Raw genomic sequence first — 14522 nt, forward strand, 5'->3', positions numbered from 1 at the left:
TAGTCTTTCTCTGTTGCCCAGGCTAGAATGCAGTTGTATCATCATAGATCACTGCAATCTCAAACTGTTGGGCTCAAGTGATCATCTAGCCTCAGCCTCCTGAGTTGTTGGGACTACAAGGTGTGTGGATTACGCCTGACTAATTTTCTTTCTTTGTTTCTTTATTTTTTGAATATTTGGTAGAGGTAGAGTCTCTCCATGTTCCTGAGGCTGGTCTTGAACTCAGGCCTCAAGTGATTCTTCTGCCTCAGCTTCCCAAAGTGCTTGCATAACTGGTGTGAGACACTGCACCTGGCTGGATTCTTTGATGTTAGCTGCAGTAATCATTTGTTAAACTTCTATTTTCTTTAGCACTTACTTTTGAAAAACAATTTCTCGTCTTGAGGCTAAGAATTAGATTAACACAGTGTATATTCTTCTTTTTTATTTAGCCCTACTTTTTTCCATATAACTTTAGAGGTAATTCCTTTTCTTTTTTGAAGATCTATATTGAAGACCATGGTCATTATTTACTTAAATGACAGTATCGAGTATAAATCTGAATTTATAATAGATACTGCTATTAGATTTAATTGGAAGCTTTGGTGTGAATTGTTTTGAAGAAAATACAGTGAAAAAAATTTTAACATTAAGGCAGAAAAGACTTACAGTACTTAGTTATGGTAGTTGTAAGTAAAACCACATGAATGCAAAAATCTTTAAAAGATAAGAAGGGGAATAACATGATTAATCCATTTAGAAAAATGTTAGTAGAAAGCATGAAGTCCTTAGCGCTGTGGGGGAAAATATCAAATGATTGTAAGGCAGGTCAGGTGGGAATTAAAACAACAATAATAAAAGACAGTTGTGGAAACTGGGGGTTTGAGAGTGAGACCACAGGAAGATTATTAATGCACAGTGTGAAAGAATGGCAGACAATTTATGTTTATTTCACTTAACAAATCTTGCTGTTACTTATGTGTCAGGAACTGGTGTCAAGGTGGTGGCAAACTCCTCCCCCCTATCCCCTCCAAAACCCTAGACGTAGTTCCTGGACTATGGAGTTGCTTCTTGATAATTGGAGTGAGGATCCTGCTCATTTGATCAAGTCTGCCAAAATTCAAATATGGGATACTCAAACTGGTTTGGGCCTGCTTGTGCTTGTTTTATAGTTTGATTGGTAAAAGAATCCTAGGATGAAGGAAGTAGAGGGCTGATATTTGTCATTTAAAAGTGGAATTGAATTATAAAATTTGAGAATGGCCAGAGACATATTGTAGATAACTTAAGTTGATTCATGTATTTGTGAATCCTGGTATAAGGCATGATTTCTAGTTGTAAGCCTCCAATTTGGGGATGCTTAATTGCTTTAATGAATGATTCTATTTCTTTGACTTTAAGTTCTGGCGCTTCCTCACTAGATGTCCTATTAGCATTCTTGCTAAGAGAAAAGTCTAACTTAGGTCTGCTACTACACAATTTGTTTACTTCTCACGGGGATTTCTTAGTTTGTATAATCAGTGACCTCTCTTGGGATAAAGAAAAGTTCTCCTAAAAGAATAACTACAAATCTGTGCTATTTATAACAGGGCAATTTATGAGAAGCCTATCAAGCTGCTGAGATTAAGATCTTTGCAGATTATTCCCTACCTAAAAAATTCAAAGTACTTCATATTATGATAAATTCTTTTGTCTTATTCTAACTGGCTCTTTTTCTTTTAGGAGGATAGTACTTGAAAATTACTGATTACTGCTTTCTAAATATTAGTGGGATAATTTTTACTATTTTGACTAGTGTCAAGTTCATTTTTTAGAATCTGTGGTAGTGTTATGCATATTAGAAAATTGTGAGACCTTGACCTCACTTTTTCACTGGCAGTTTATTATTCTCAGCTCATACCCTTTTTATACACCTGGCATCATGTGTAGATCAGTTATCATTGGTGAAATTATAAATGACTGTTGTCTTTCCATCTCCAGATAGAATATGGCATGTCTTCTCTTTTAGACAACCAGGAAGGATTCGTTTATGGAGAATGTGTTTTACACAGTACTACTCTCAAAGTAACCTTTTAAAAAAAATTGACCAATTTTTAAAGGGTCTAGTTTTAAACACATTTTAAAATTTTTAATTGTGGTGCGTAATAGTTATATACATTTACAGGGTACATAAGATGTTTTGATATAAGCATACATGGGTATTAATCAAACTGGGGTAATTGAAGTATCTGTCACCTCAAGCATTTATCTTTTCTTTGTATTGGGAACATTCTAATTCCACTCTTTTAGTTATATTTTAAAGTATAGTATAATTTATTGTTGACTAAAATCGCTTTGTTGTGCTATTAGATATTGTTCATTCTGTTTATCTTAACTGCATTTTTGCACCCACTTTATCCCACATCTCCTCTACCCTTTCCAGTCTCTGTTAACCATCATTCTATTCTCTTTCTCACTGAGATAAATTGTTTTACTCTTTAGCTTGCACATGTGAATGAGAATATGTGAGATTTGTCTTTCTGTGCTTATTTCACTTAACATAATATCCTCCAGTTTCACCCATGTTGTTGCAAATGACAAGATTTCATTCTGTTTTTATGGCTGCATAATATTTTATTGTACCACATTTCCTTCATTCAGTCATCTCTTGATGGACACTTAGTACCATCCAATCCTGGCTATTGTGAATAGTGTTGAAATAGCATGTGAGTGCAGCTAACTCTTTGGTATATTGATTTCCTCTATTTCGGATAAATATTTAGCAGTGTGATTGCTGGGTCATGTAGTAGTTCTGTTTTATTTTTTTGAGGGACCTCCATTCTGTTATCCATAGTAGTTGCACTAACTTACATTTCCATCAACAGTGTATGATGGTTCCCTTTCTCAACATCCTTTCAGGTATTCATTAGTGCCTATTTTTTGGATAAAAGCCATTTTAACTGGGTGAGATTATATCTCTTTGTAGTTTTGATTTGAATTTCTCTGATGACTAATGATGTTGAACATGGTTTCATTTACTTACTGGCCATTTTTTATACGACTTCTTTTGACAAATGTCTATTGAGATTTTTGCCCATTTTTAAAGCCTGATAATTTGAATTTTTCCTATTGAGTTGTTTGATCTCCCTTGGTAGATAGGTAGATTTCTCACAGTCAGTTGTCTCTTCATTTTGTTGATTGTTTTATTTGCTGTGTGTAATCTGTTTAGCTTGATGTGATCCCATTCATCCAGTTTTGCTTGAGTTGCCTGTGCTTTGGGGGTATTTATCAAGAAATAATTGCTCAGACCAAGGTCCTGAAATGTTTTCCCAATGTTTTCTCTTAGTAGTTTCACTAAGACTTAGTGAAACTTAAGTCTTAGTAGTTTTAAGTCTTTAATCCATTTGGATTTGATTTCTGTATATGTTGAGAGATAGGGGTCTAGTGTGATTCATCTGCATATGGATATCCAGTTTTCCCAGCACCATTTATTGAAGAGTCTTTTCCCCAGTATATGTTCTTGGCACTGTTGTTGAAAATGAGTTTATGGACGCCTGTAATCATAGCATTGTGGGAGGTTGAGGCAGGTGAATTGCCTGAGTTCAAGAGTTTGAGACCAGCCTGAGCAAGAGCGAGACCCCATCTCTTAAAACAAAACAAAACAAAACAGAAAAACAACCAAAAAATGGCTAGGCTTTGTGGCAGGCGCCCTGTAGTCCAAGCTACTCTGGAGGCTAAGGCAAGAGGATAGCTTGAGCCCAAGAGTTGAGGTTGCTATGAGCTATGACGCCACAGCACTCAACCCCGGGGTGACTGAGACTCTGTCTCAAAGAAAAAAAAAAAGCAAATGAGTTTACTATAGATGTATGGATATGTTTGTGCATTTTCTTTTTCTATTCTGTTCTATCGGTCCCTGTGTTTGTTTTTATGCCAATACCATACTTTTTTTGTTACTATAGAGCTGTAGTATAATTTGAAGTCAAGTAATGTGATTCCTCCAGTTTTGTTCTCCTTATTTAGAATGCTTTGGCTATTTTGGGTGTTTTAACAGTATTGATTTTGCCTATCCATGAGAAGCATATAATAGCTTTCCATTTTTTGTGTTATCTTCAGTTTATTTCATCAACGTTTCATAGTTTTTATTATAGAGATCTTTCCCTTGTTTGATTAAATTTAGTCCTAAATATTTTATTAGTATTTGTAGTTATTGTAAATGAGATTACTTTTTCAGATTGTTCCCTGTTGGCATATAGAAATGCCGCTGATTTTTGTATGTTGATTTTATATCCTGCAGCTATTGTATTTGTTTATTAGTTCTAATAATTTTTTTGTAGAGGCTTTAGGTCATTTTTTTTTTTTTTTGGAGACAGAGTCTCAAGTTGTTGCCCTGGGTAGAGTGCTATGGCATCATAGCTCACAGCAACCTTCAACTCTTGGGCTCAAGTGATCCGCTTGCCTCAGTTTTTCTATTTTTAGTAGATGGGGTCTTGTTTTTTGTTCAGACTGGTCTTGAACTCATGAACTCAAGCTATCCACCTGCCTTGGCCTCCCTGAGTGCTAGGATTATAGACAACAGCCACCGTGCCCTGCCTGCTTTAGGTTATTCTAAGTAAAGGATCATATGGTATGTAATAAAAAATAATTTGACTTTTTCCTTTCCAATTTGGATGTCCTTTTTCTTTCTCTTGTCTTATTGCTCTAGCTAGAACTTCTAATATCATATTGAATAACAGTGGTAAAAGTGGACATCTTGTTTCGGATCTCAGAGGAAAGGCTTTTAAGTTTTTTCCCATTCAGTAAAGTACTAGGTATGGGTCTGTCATGTGTTGCTTTTATCATGGTAATGTATGTTCCTTCAATCTATACCCACTTTTTTGAGAGTTTTTATTATGAAAGAGTGTTAATTTTATCAAATATTCTTTCAGCATTAATTGAAATGATCATATGGTTTTTGCCCTTCATTCTGTTGAAGGATGGATTGATATGCATATATTGAACCATCTTTGTATCTCTGAGATGAATCCTATTTGATCATGATGGATAATCTTTTTAAGGTGGTGTTGAATTTGGTTTGCTAGTATTTTTGGAGGATTTTTGCATCTGTGTTTATCAGAGGTATTGGCCTATAGTTTTGTTTTTCTGAAAGGGGGGGTACTTTTGATAGAGCTTTTCTTAAGAAGCTACTCAGTCATTTACACATTAAATTTTCTTTTTAAACTAAGCTTGCTATTTTACTAAAAGGGAAACATGTTTCCTTTTATTGATAACATGCTTCCTTTGCAGAATTAATTTTTCTAATTTTAAGCCTTTTCCCAAACATTCAAAAATATCTACATTTCTCTTGAAGCTCATTTTCATAAAAACTTGACTTGAAGTGACACGGAACCTGTCTTTATCCAGATACAAAGGGAGATGTAGTCATAAATCAGAAGCAAGAGATGGGAATAGATTTGGGAAATGGTGGGGAAAAGCAAGCAATTGCAGTGTTTAGATAGGAATCTTGACGAGTTCACTTCTGATGGTATTTAAAAAATTTCTAAGCTTCTGTATGGGATATACTGTCTTTATCACCTAGCAGTGTTTTGCTTTGCTTTTTAAATTTTAGGATTTCTAAACCATACTCTTGCTATGTAATTACCACATATTATGCTTTTCTGGCAAACCTTATCTCTGAGACATTTCAACATTTTTTATTTTAAAATTAGTATAAATTTCAGTTGACTCAGTTTTGAGGTCTATTTGTTTAACTTGCTATAAGGCGAAGTTTTTTTTTTTTTTAAATGTATTTTAAGATCGTGGTAAATAATCTTTTGTATTAACCTGGATAGAGTTGGAGAACATTCTTTTTAGCAAAGTATCACAAGTTTGGTAAACAAGTATCCAGTGTACTCAATACTAATACAAAGCCAATAGATGAACTAATACACGCCCACACAAGAGATAAACTCAGTTTAATTCAAGTTGGGAGGAGGGTGGAGAAGAGGGTGTTGGTGTGCTGTCACCTAAAGAGCACGGCGTAAGGGTATATGCACACTTCCTGCATGAGGGGCACGACTACAGGACCTTACCTGACAAATGCAAACATTGTAACCTAATTGTTTGTACACTTCCATTAATCTGAAATTGAAAAAAGATTGTGGCAAGTGATTTATTATTTTCCTGTGAAGACTAGTGATGTATTCATTTAAAGATGTACTTTTAAAAAATTCTAGCAAAATATGGTTTTTTTTCTTACAGACTTTAGCTTTAGGAGTTAATGAATATTTTCACTTAGCATTTATAATCTAAACAATACTTTCTCATTTTTTAAAGGATATATTTATGTTTATAACAAGGCAGTTGAAGGGGCTGGAAGACACGAAGAGCCCACAATTCAATAGGTATTTTTATTTACTTGAGGTAAGTATTATATTTTGAGGTGATTATTTTAAACTTGTTTTTTGTGCATGTAATTTAAAGTAAAAATTACAAAGTAAATTTACCTTTTAACCTCTTACTTTTAGAACATTGCTTGGGTCAAGTCATATAACATATGCTTCGAGTTAGAAGATAGCAATGAAATTTTTACCCAACTATACAGAACTTTATTCTCAGTCATAAAGTAAGTTTATTTTACTAAGTACATAATATGTTAAAAGTATGACGTACAGAATTTTTAACTTAATAGCTAAATCTGCATAATTAATTTGGTATCTTGATATTAGAAGGCTAAGAGTTATAACTAAATTTATTCTTATAGATATTTTTAAAATGAACGGTGCTTAATTTTGTAACATAAGGAACAGTATACTGATTAGAGAAATGGCATGAGATCAATATAAAATTTTTGGATTACATTATTTATGTCATTACATATAATCTCCTTAATGCATGTGGCTATTTGAGCTTTTTGTGTATTCTTTAAAATTATTTACTAGAATTAACTTAAAAGCAGTTTGACTTTTTGAATTGAAGGTAAAATTGAAGGCTTTTGACTTAATCATTTTTGATTGTGAAACTGGCTAAAATTAGGGAAAAGTAATATAAGAAATGCAGTTTAAAATACACTTCAGATACTATTATAAGATTTGGGAGAGAGGGAAGCTTTAAATGAATATGTAGACTTCCATTTAATGTTTCAGTATCATTTTATAAAGTGTAAAGTTTGGCAGTATAGCTTATGAATAAATCCTATACATCTCAGTTATACTTCGAATAAAATGTCTATTTTGAATTTCAGCAATGGCCACAATCAGAAAGTTCATATGCACATGGTAGACCTCATGAGTTCTATTATTTGTGAAGGTGATACAGTATCTCAGGAGCTTTTGGATACAGTTTTAGTAAATCTGGTACCTGCTCATAAGGTAAGTAGCATTGTTTATATGTGTGTGTATATATATACACACTCTAACACTAAAATGTGTCTAAAGCCCATTAATAGTAAGTTTCGGCATAGATTCTAAATAACAATTTATCTTGCTGCAACTTTAGTTTTGGAAAATCTGTTGATTGTATAATAGTGATATATATTTATTTAATGTGTATTAAAACACAATACACTTATTAGTAACAGTGAAAAGAATAATAGATTTAGTCATATAATAAAATATCTGTTATAATTCACTTTCATATAGATTGTATTACAGGGAGTGATGCTATTATGTAACTTTATATGTTGGGAGGTGGAACCACTTAGGGTCTGAACTATAAGACAGTGGAAATATAAATAGAGAGGAGGGGTGAAATTAAAGAGGAAGTCTCTACCAACTGGGAGACAAGGGGTATGATGATGACAGTGTTTCTTGCCTAAGTGATGTTACTCAAGATGTGTTTATTTTTCTTGTATATGTGCATATGTGTTTGTGTTTTAATTTTTATTTTTGTTTTTGTTTCTTTTTTTTGAAAGTGACAGACTCTGTAGTTGGAAACATGTTTCTGTGACTTTGAAGGGATCTGGGTTAAGGAGAGGAGCACAGGAATCACCAGTTTAATGACCTTTGCAAATTTAAGACTTCTCTGAGAAGATAGCAATTCAGTCTGCAGCTACGCAGCATTGACATAATGTTTCAACAAAAGTAATTTCATAATTCAAAATTACTAAACCTAAGGAATAGTCTATCAATGCTGGCAGATACTATAAATAGCAAGATTAGTTTATAAAGATGCAGAATAATACATACATTAGATAAAAATCATATGTACTAGTGTGCTGTGGTTTCCAAGTCAGCTACCATCTTGTTCCTCTACTTACCCCTCACATCCTTCTTGCTGTGCCTCCAGGATGTAGTTCACTGTGTCCTGACCCCAGCTCAGCCTCACTTCTATCTGTGGTGACTATGGGAGGGAAGGTGGAAGACTCCCTCCTTTGTCTTTGTGCTCGCATCTAGTTAGGGGCCCCTATTATCCTTTTTTATTAAATGAACTATGAAAATCAGCCTGGGACCCAGCGGCTATTTCTTGCCTAGGGCTACCTGGCCTGTGCCACAAACTCTCCTCCCAGTGTGCTGGGGGTGGGGGTCATGAATCCAACTACAGAATGCCCTAGAAAGGAAGGGTGGGTTTTTAGGAGAAAACCCACTAGGCCTCTCAAAGGGGCTTGCACCTGACAGAGTACCCACCCCTTTAGAGCCTACACCTACTTGTCAGCTGTGCAAAACAATCCCTCTAGACACAGATCCGGTATTGAGCTTGGCTTTCTGCACCTAGAAGCTGACTACCAAAGGAATTCAGGGCTCCCATATATCCAGTGTCATGAAAAAAGACTTTGTCCAGGGTACCTCATAAATGCATATTTCTTTTTGCATTAGGGAGAGGGTCTGTAGGTCCATCCAGAACCTAGCATCCAATATCTATGTAATGCACTGTCTTTAATTATAGGAGCTGGAATCTTCCACCAGCTACTTAGAGTTCAATCCTCTGCTTAGTCCGTTTAGCTTAGACTGGAAATTCCCTAAGACAGCTTTCTCTTTTGCAGCTCTTTACATAATTTTAGCTTCGTATAGTTTAGTGAATGTTTATGTTTTTATGCTTTTTTTTTTTTTTTTTTTTAAGTGCCCAGCTCAGCACCTGTAGTTCTCAAGTGGCTAAGGAGCCAGCCACATACGTCAGTGCTGGTGGTTTTGAATCTAGCCTGGGCCTGCCAAACAACAATGACAACTACAACCAAAAAATAGCTGGGCGTTGCGAGTGCCTGTCGTCCCAGCTACTTGGGAGGCTGAGACAAGAGAATCGCTTAAGCCCAGGAGTTGGAGGTTGCTGTTAGCTGTGACGTCACGGCACTCTACCCAGGGCGACAGCTTGAGGCTCTGTCTCAAAAACAAACACCACCACCACCAACAACAAAAAACCCTAAAAAAGGAATAATAAGAGCTAAAAAACACATTAACTAGACATTATATACTGAATTAGGCAAAAGTTTATAAGAAAGGAAAAATGGTCATCAAAATTAAAAACCTGATAGGATTATAAAGAAGAAATTGAGAGAACTGGGATAGATGTGAGGAAATGATATAGACACAATGAGATAAAGAAAACATGAAAAATAAGGTCCAATATATTTGATAGTGATCAAATAGAACAACAGAAAGAAAAATAGAAAGTGGAGATGATATTCAAGTAGAAATTAGCTTAAAATATTCCTAAAATAGTGAAAACCATGAATTTATGGATTAGGTAGAAAAAGATACAACAAGCAGAATAAATAAAGAAAAAAATTCCTGTCCAGGAACATCCTGGAGAAATTGAAACACCAAAACAGAAATAATATAAAGGACTCAGAATGAAAAGCATAGCCCTTGCCCAAGAATGAAGGTTAAAGTGATGGCTGACTTTTAAATTGCAGTGATAGGTGCCAGCAGATAATGGAAGTGTATTTCCAAAGTGCTAAGGTAAAATAATTGTTAACCAAGAGTGACATACCCAGTTTTAGTTAAATGAAGACTTTTTTTTTTTTTTTTTTTTGTAGAGACAGAGTCTCACTGTACCGCCCTCAGGTAGAGTGCCGTGGCGTCACATGGCTCACAGCAACCTCTTAACTCTTGGGCTTACGCGATTCTCTTGCCTTAAATATTCACAAGTCAGTAATTCATCCTGAACTATATATTAGCTGAGTACTTCAGGATGAAGGAAATTCGATTGAAAAGTGAAATGTAAGAATGAATGAATAAGAAATGTTCTAAATAGAAACTGATAAATAAAACAAAAATAACAGTAATGATTACAGTGGTTAATTAAAGGAGTATGAGCAAATTGTTCTTAAACTACTAGATATAATATGTAAGATTGAGTGGTTTAATAGAGTTAAAGGATGATACAATTCTGGGATGATCAGGAGTATTTAGGGCTATTGTACTAAAATTTTAAGGTTTGTAATAAAAGGGAGAATTATAATAAATGTAAATGGCCTGGATTTACTACATAAAGTAGATTTCTTAGATTGGATTGAAGGTAACAGTCTAAGGTGGTTGGTGTTAATAAGAAATTCAACTAAAATATAGTCACAAAAATGTTGAGTATGAAAAAGATAGAAAAGATTTCATCAGGCAAATACAAACCCAAAGAAAACTGAGATGGCTTATACTAATCTAAGACTTAGTAGTCTTTAATGGTTAAAAAAGGGCTTTATGTAACAATAAAAGATTCTGTACTCAGGAAGATATCTAAACTTGTATGCACACAGATGTAAAATATATAAGGCATAAATCAAATGAAGTAGGAGAAAAGCAAATTCACAATTTAGTGTGCTATTTTAACAGTTTTTTGGTGATTATAAATCAAGTTAGATCAAGAGTTTGTGAGAATATTGAAGATTTTAACACAAAAGTACAAGTTTACTGGTAAGCATAATTAATCTCACATAATAAATCATAATGGCAATTATAAAAAATTTAGACATGGTAATTAACATGTTACGTATTCAAACTTATGGAACTTAGCTTAAATGTAACTTGATAGCCAAGCGGCCATTTTTAGAAGGTTAAGAAAACATCAGAATAAACAAAGTGTACAAGGAAGAAAACAGTGAAGAGCATAAATTAATGAAATAGAAAACACTGACATTCTACCAAAACCCAAAATTGGTTGTTTGGAAAATATATTAAATAGGCAAATGCTTCACAAGTTGAATTAAAGAATCCGACATGGGGCGGTACCTGTGGCTCAGTGAGTAGGCAGCCTGCCCCTATACCAAGGGTGGTGGGTTCAAACCTGGCCCTGGCCAAACTGCAACAACAACAACAAAAAAATAGCCAGATGTTGTGGCGGTCACCTGTAGTCCCAGCTGCTCAGGAGGCTAAGGCAAGAGAATTGTATAAGCCCAAGAGCTGGAGGTTGCTATGAGTTGTGACGCTATGACACTACTGAGGGCAACAAAGTGAGACTGTGTCTTTAAAAAGAAAAAGAATGGGACACGATATCAGTATACAGTTTTAGAATGAAATGAACAACACAGGCATGGAAAAGATCAAAACATAATTCAATGAACAATATGTTATACTAATGTATTAGACATTACAACAAATTTCTAGAAAATTAAACTTGCCAAATTTGTCTCGAGAAAATCTTGTGTATCTTTTAACCAATAAAGAATTTTAATTGACTTTAAAAATTCTAGCTATAAAACAAAACTCTTCCTTTCAAATGGTAGCAATAACAACAGTAACAATAATAATAGCTCAGAACTCAAACCAGCAACAAAAGAACCTAAACCTTTCACTAGGAGATTTCTGTTGATCATTTAAGTGGTACACAGTCCTAATCTTCATTAAACTTCAGATTATAGAATGGAAGGGATAATCCCTAACTCAGTGTTTGAGCAGAGCATGATCTTCCTGGGGAAACCAGGAAAGAACTAAGCAAGAAAAGAGCATCATAGGCTGATTGAACTTGTGAATACAGTCGAATAATTCCAATATAGAGTACTAGACAGCTTCTAGAATGGTATAGTACTATTGATAATGAACAAATCAGCTTTATTTTAGGAATGCAAGGATGGATTAACATTAAACAATGCTAGTGATAGACTAAGTAATATTTGTTCACATTGGTAGGTCAGAGAAAAATACTAACATGGAAAAAGAATGATAAATTTATGATAAAAACTCTTAGCAAATTTAAAGTAGAAAGGAACTGACTTAAACTGATATGGAGATATTTGCGGTGTAATATTTAATGATGAAATGTTGAAGTGTTATCTTTGAAGTTAGTAACATTGTAAAAATGTTGTTTTACTCAGACAAAAGGGAAGTATATTATATCTAGTCAGCATTATACTAGAGGTCTTAATTTAGTGGAATAAAAGAAAACAATATAAAAGGATTAGAAGGGGGAGGAGACAAGATGGCTGACTGAAGCCAGCTTTCCACAGAGGCTCCCGTCCAGAAGGAGAGTTAAAGGACAAAAATTCAGCAAGTAACCTGGTGGATTTGAGCTGCACTAAGAGAGAGGGTTGTAGAACGCACATCAACCCCACTGAGGCGAGCTGCGAACACAAGGATACAAACAAAAGGGGAACTGCAGAGTTGTTCTCTTCTGTTCTGTCAGTAACATTAATCAGGGGCGAGACTGGACCTGAGTGAAAACCCCTCAACCTTCATCAAGCACCCGAGGTTGTCAGGCCTCACCTCCTCCTGCTGGAGAGAGGCAGAGCGCAGCGGCCTGGCAGACTTCCTTGTGATTCAGGCAGGTACAAACGGAGAGAGGCAGAGCGCAGCGGCCTGGCAGACTTCCTTGTGATTCAGGCAGGTACAAACTCTTGGAGTGCCGATTCAATACAGGCAACTGGGTCAGTCAACTGCAGGGCTGTCAGTGACTGGATGTGAAGTGGTGCAAGGTGAGGAAGGAGGCAGCAACCTTCCCAGACTGATTAATTGGCTGGGTGGCTCCTCCTGACTCCACGCAGCACTGGAGCAAGCCACACCAGAGTAGTCACCAGACCCCTGTGATCCAGTTCCCAGAGACCTCTTAAACTCTCTCACCCGAGACAGGTGCAGACTGAGACAATTGATTTGGACCTTTTTGAACTGAACCGATCGGCTGAGGACAAATCAGGTGGTGCCCTGGGTGCACGGTGGTAGGAAGGTTTGATTTTTCTTTTCCAATTGTTTGCCGGTGGGAGGCGGGGTGACTTAATTGCTGATATTTCTCCACAGCTGAGACTTCAGTCCAAAGTATCTGTTTCACTAGGGTGGAACAGAAACCAGCTGAAAACAAGACAGAACCACTTAGCCCCACCACACCAGACAGGGCCCCAGTTTCTCAGGCCACAACACTCTACAGGCCCTCAACAAAGCCTCAGGGGAAAAAAATCAAAGGGAGTAAAACAACCATGGGGCAGAATCAGTGGAAAAACTCTGGTAACATGAATAACCAGAATAGATCAACCCCCCCCAAGGAAAGATATGGCAGACGCAATTGACGATCCCATTCATAAACAACTGGCTGAGATGTCAGAAATCGAATTCAGAATTTGGATTGCAGACAAGATTAACAAAGTGGAATTAGGAATTCGAGGAGAAATTCAAAAGGTGTCTCAAGAATTTAACGAATTTAAAGACAAAACCACCAAAGACTTAGACACACTGAAGGAAGAATTTGCAGTCCTCAAAGATATGAAAAATACAGTAGAATCTCTCAGCAACAGAATGGAGCAAGCAGAAGAAAGGATTTCTGACATCGAAGATAAAGCCTTTGAACGCTCCCAAACTCTCAAAGAGGAAGAGAAATGGAGAGCAAAAACAGATCATTCTCTCCGAGAGCTCTGGGATAATTTGAAGAAGGGGAATATCCGAATCATAGGGGTTCGAGAAACAGATGAAGTGACGTCGCTGGGCACAGAGGCCCTTCCTTCTGTGTGAAATTTTGAAAGAGAATTTTCCAGACATGCCTAGAGATTCTGAAATTCAGATAGCAGACAACTAAAGAACCCCAGCACGACTCAACCCCAATAAGACGTCCCCCAGGCATATCATACTTAACTTCACTAAAGTTAATATGAAGGAGAAAATCCTCAAAGCTGCCAGGAGAAAGAAAACCATTACCTTCAAAGGGAAGAATATTAGAATGACTGCAGATCTCTCTGCTGAAACTTTTCAAGCCAGAAGAGGGTGGTCACTGACTTTTACTCTCCTAAAGCAAAATAACTTTCAACCCCGCATCTTGCATCCAGCTAAATGGAGTTTCATTTATGATGGATACATTAAATACTTTAATGACATTCATATGTTGAAGAAATTTGCCATAACCAAACCAGCTCTTCAGGATATTCTCAGACCTATCCTCCATAATGACCAACCCAATTCTATACCACAAAAGTAAACTCACTCAGAAACTTCGGATCAAACTCCAATTTCCACACCGGCGAAAAGATTAAAAATGCCTACTGGACTTTTGAAAAACTCGATATCCAAAACTTCACCAGACTTATCAATATTCTCCATTAATGTGAACGGCTTAAACTGTCCTCTAAAGAGGCATAGGTTAGCTGATTGGATACAAAAACTCAGGCCAGATATTTGTTGCATACAGGAGTCACATCTTAACTTAAAAGACAAATACAGACTCAGGGTGAAAGGATGGTCGTCCAT

At 36.0% G+C, this 14522-nt stretch overlaps 1 protein-coding gene across 9 annotated transcripts in view; it reads left to right on the forward strand.

The window, feature by feature from the left end:
• PDS5B (PDS5 cohesin associated factor B) overlaps positions 1-14522 on the forward strand; it is a 191079-nt gene that overhangs the window by 55289 nt on the left and 121268 nt on the right. For all 9 annotated transcript variants that reach the window (XM_053563584.1, XM_053563581.1, XM_053563576.1 and 6 more), the window contains 3 exons: positions 6271-6357; positions 6462-6559; positions 7178-7304. In XM_053563584.1, coding sequence (XP_053419559.1) covers positions 6271-6357; positions 6462-6559; positions 7178-7304 — 312 coding nt within the window. The remainder of the gene's footprint in view (positions 1-6270; positions 6358-6461; positions 6560-7177; positions 7305-14522) is intronic.

This window comes from Nycticebus coucang, chromosome 15 (genome assembly GCF_027406575.1).
Source record: "Nycticebus coucang isolate mNycCou1 chromosome 15, mNycCou1.pri, whole genome shotgun sequence".
In the NCBI taxonomy this organism is placed as follows: domain Eukaryota; kingdom Metazoa; phylum Chordata; class Mammalia; order Primates; family Lorisidae; genus Nycticebus; species Nycticebus coucang.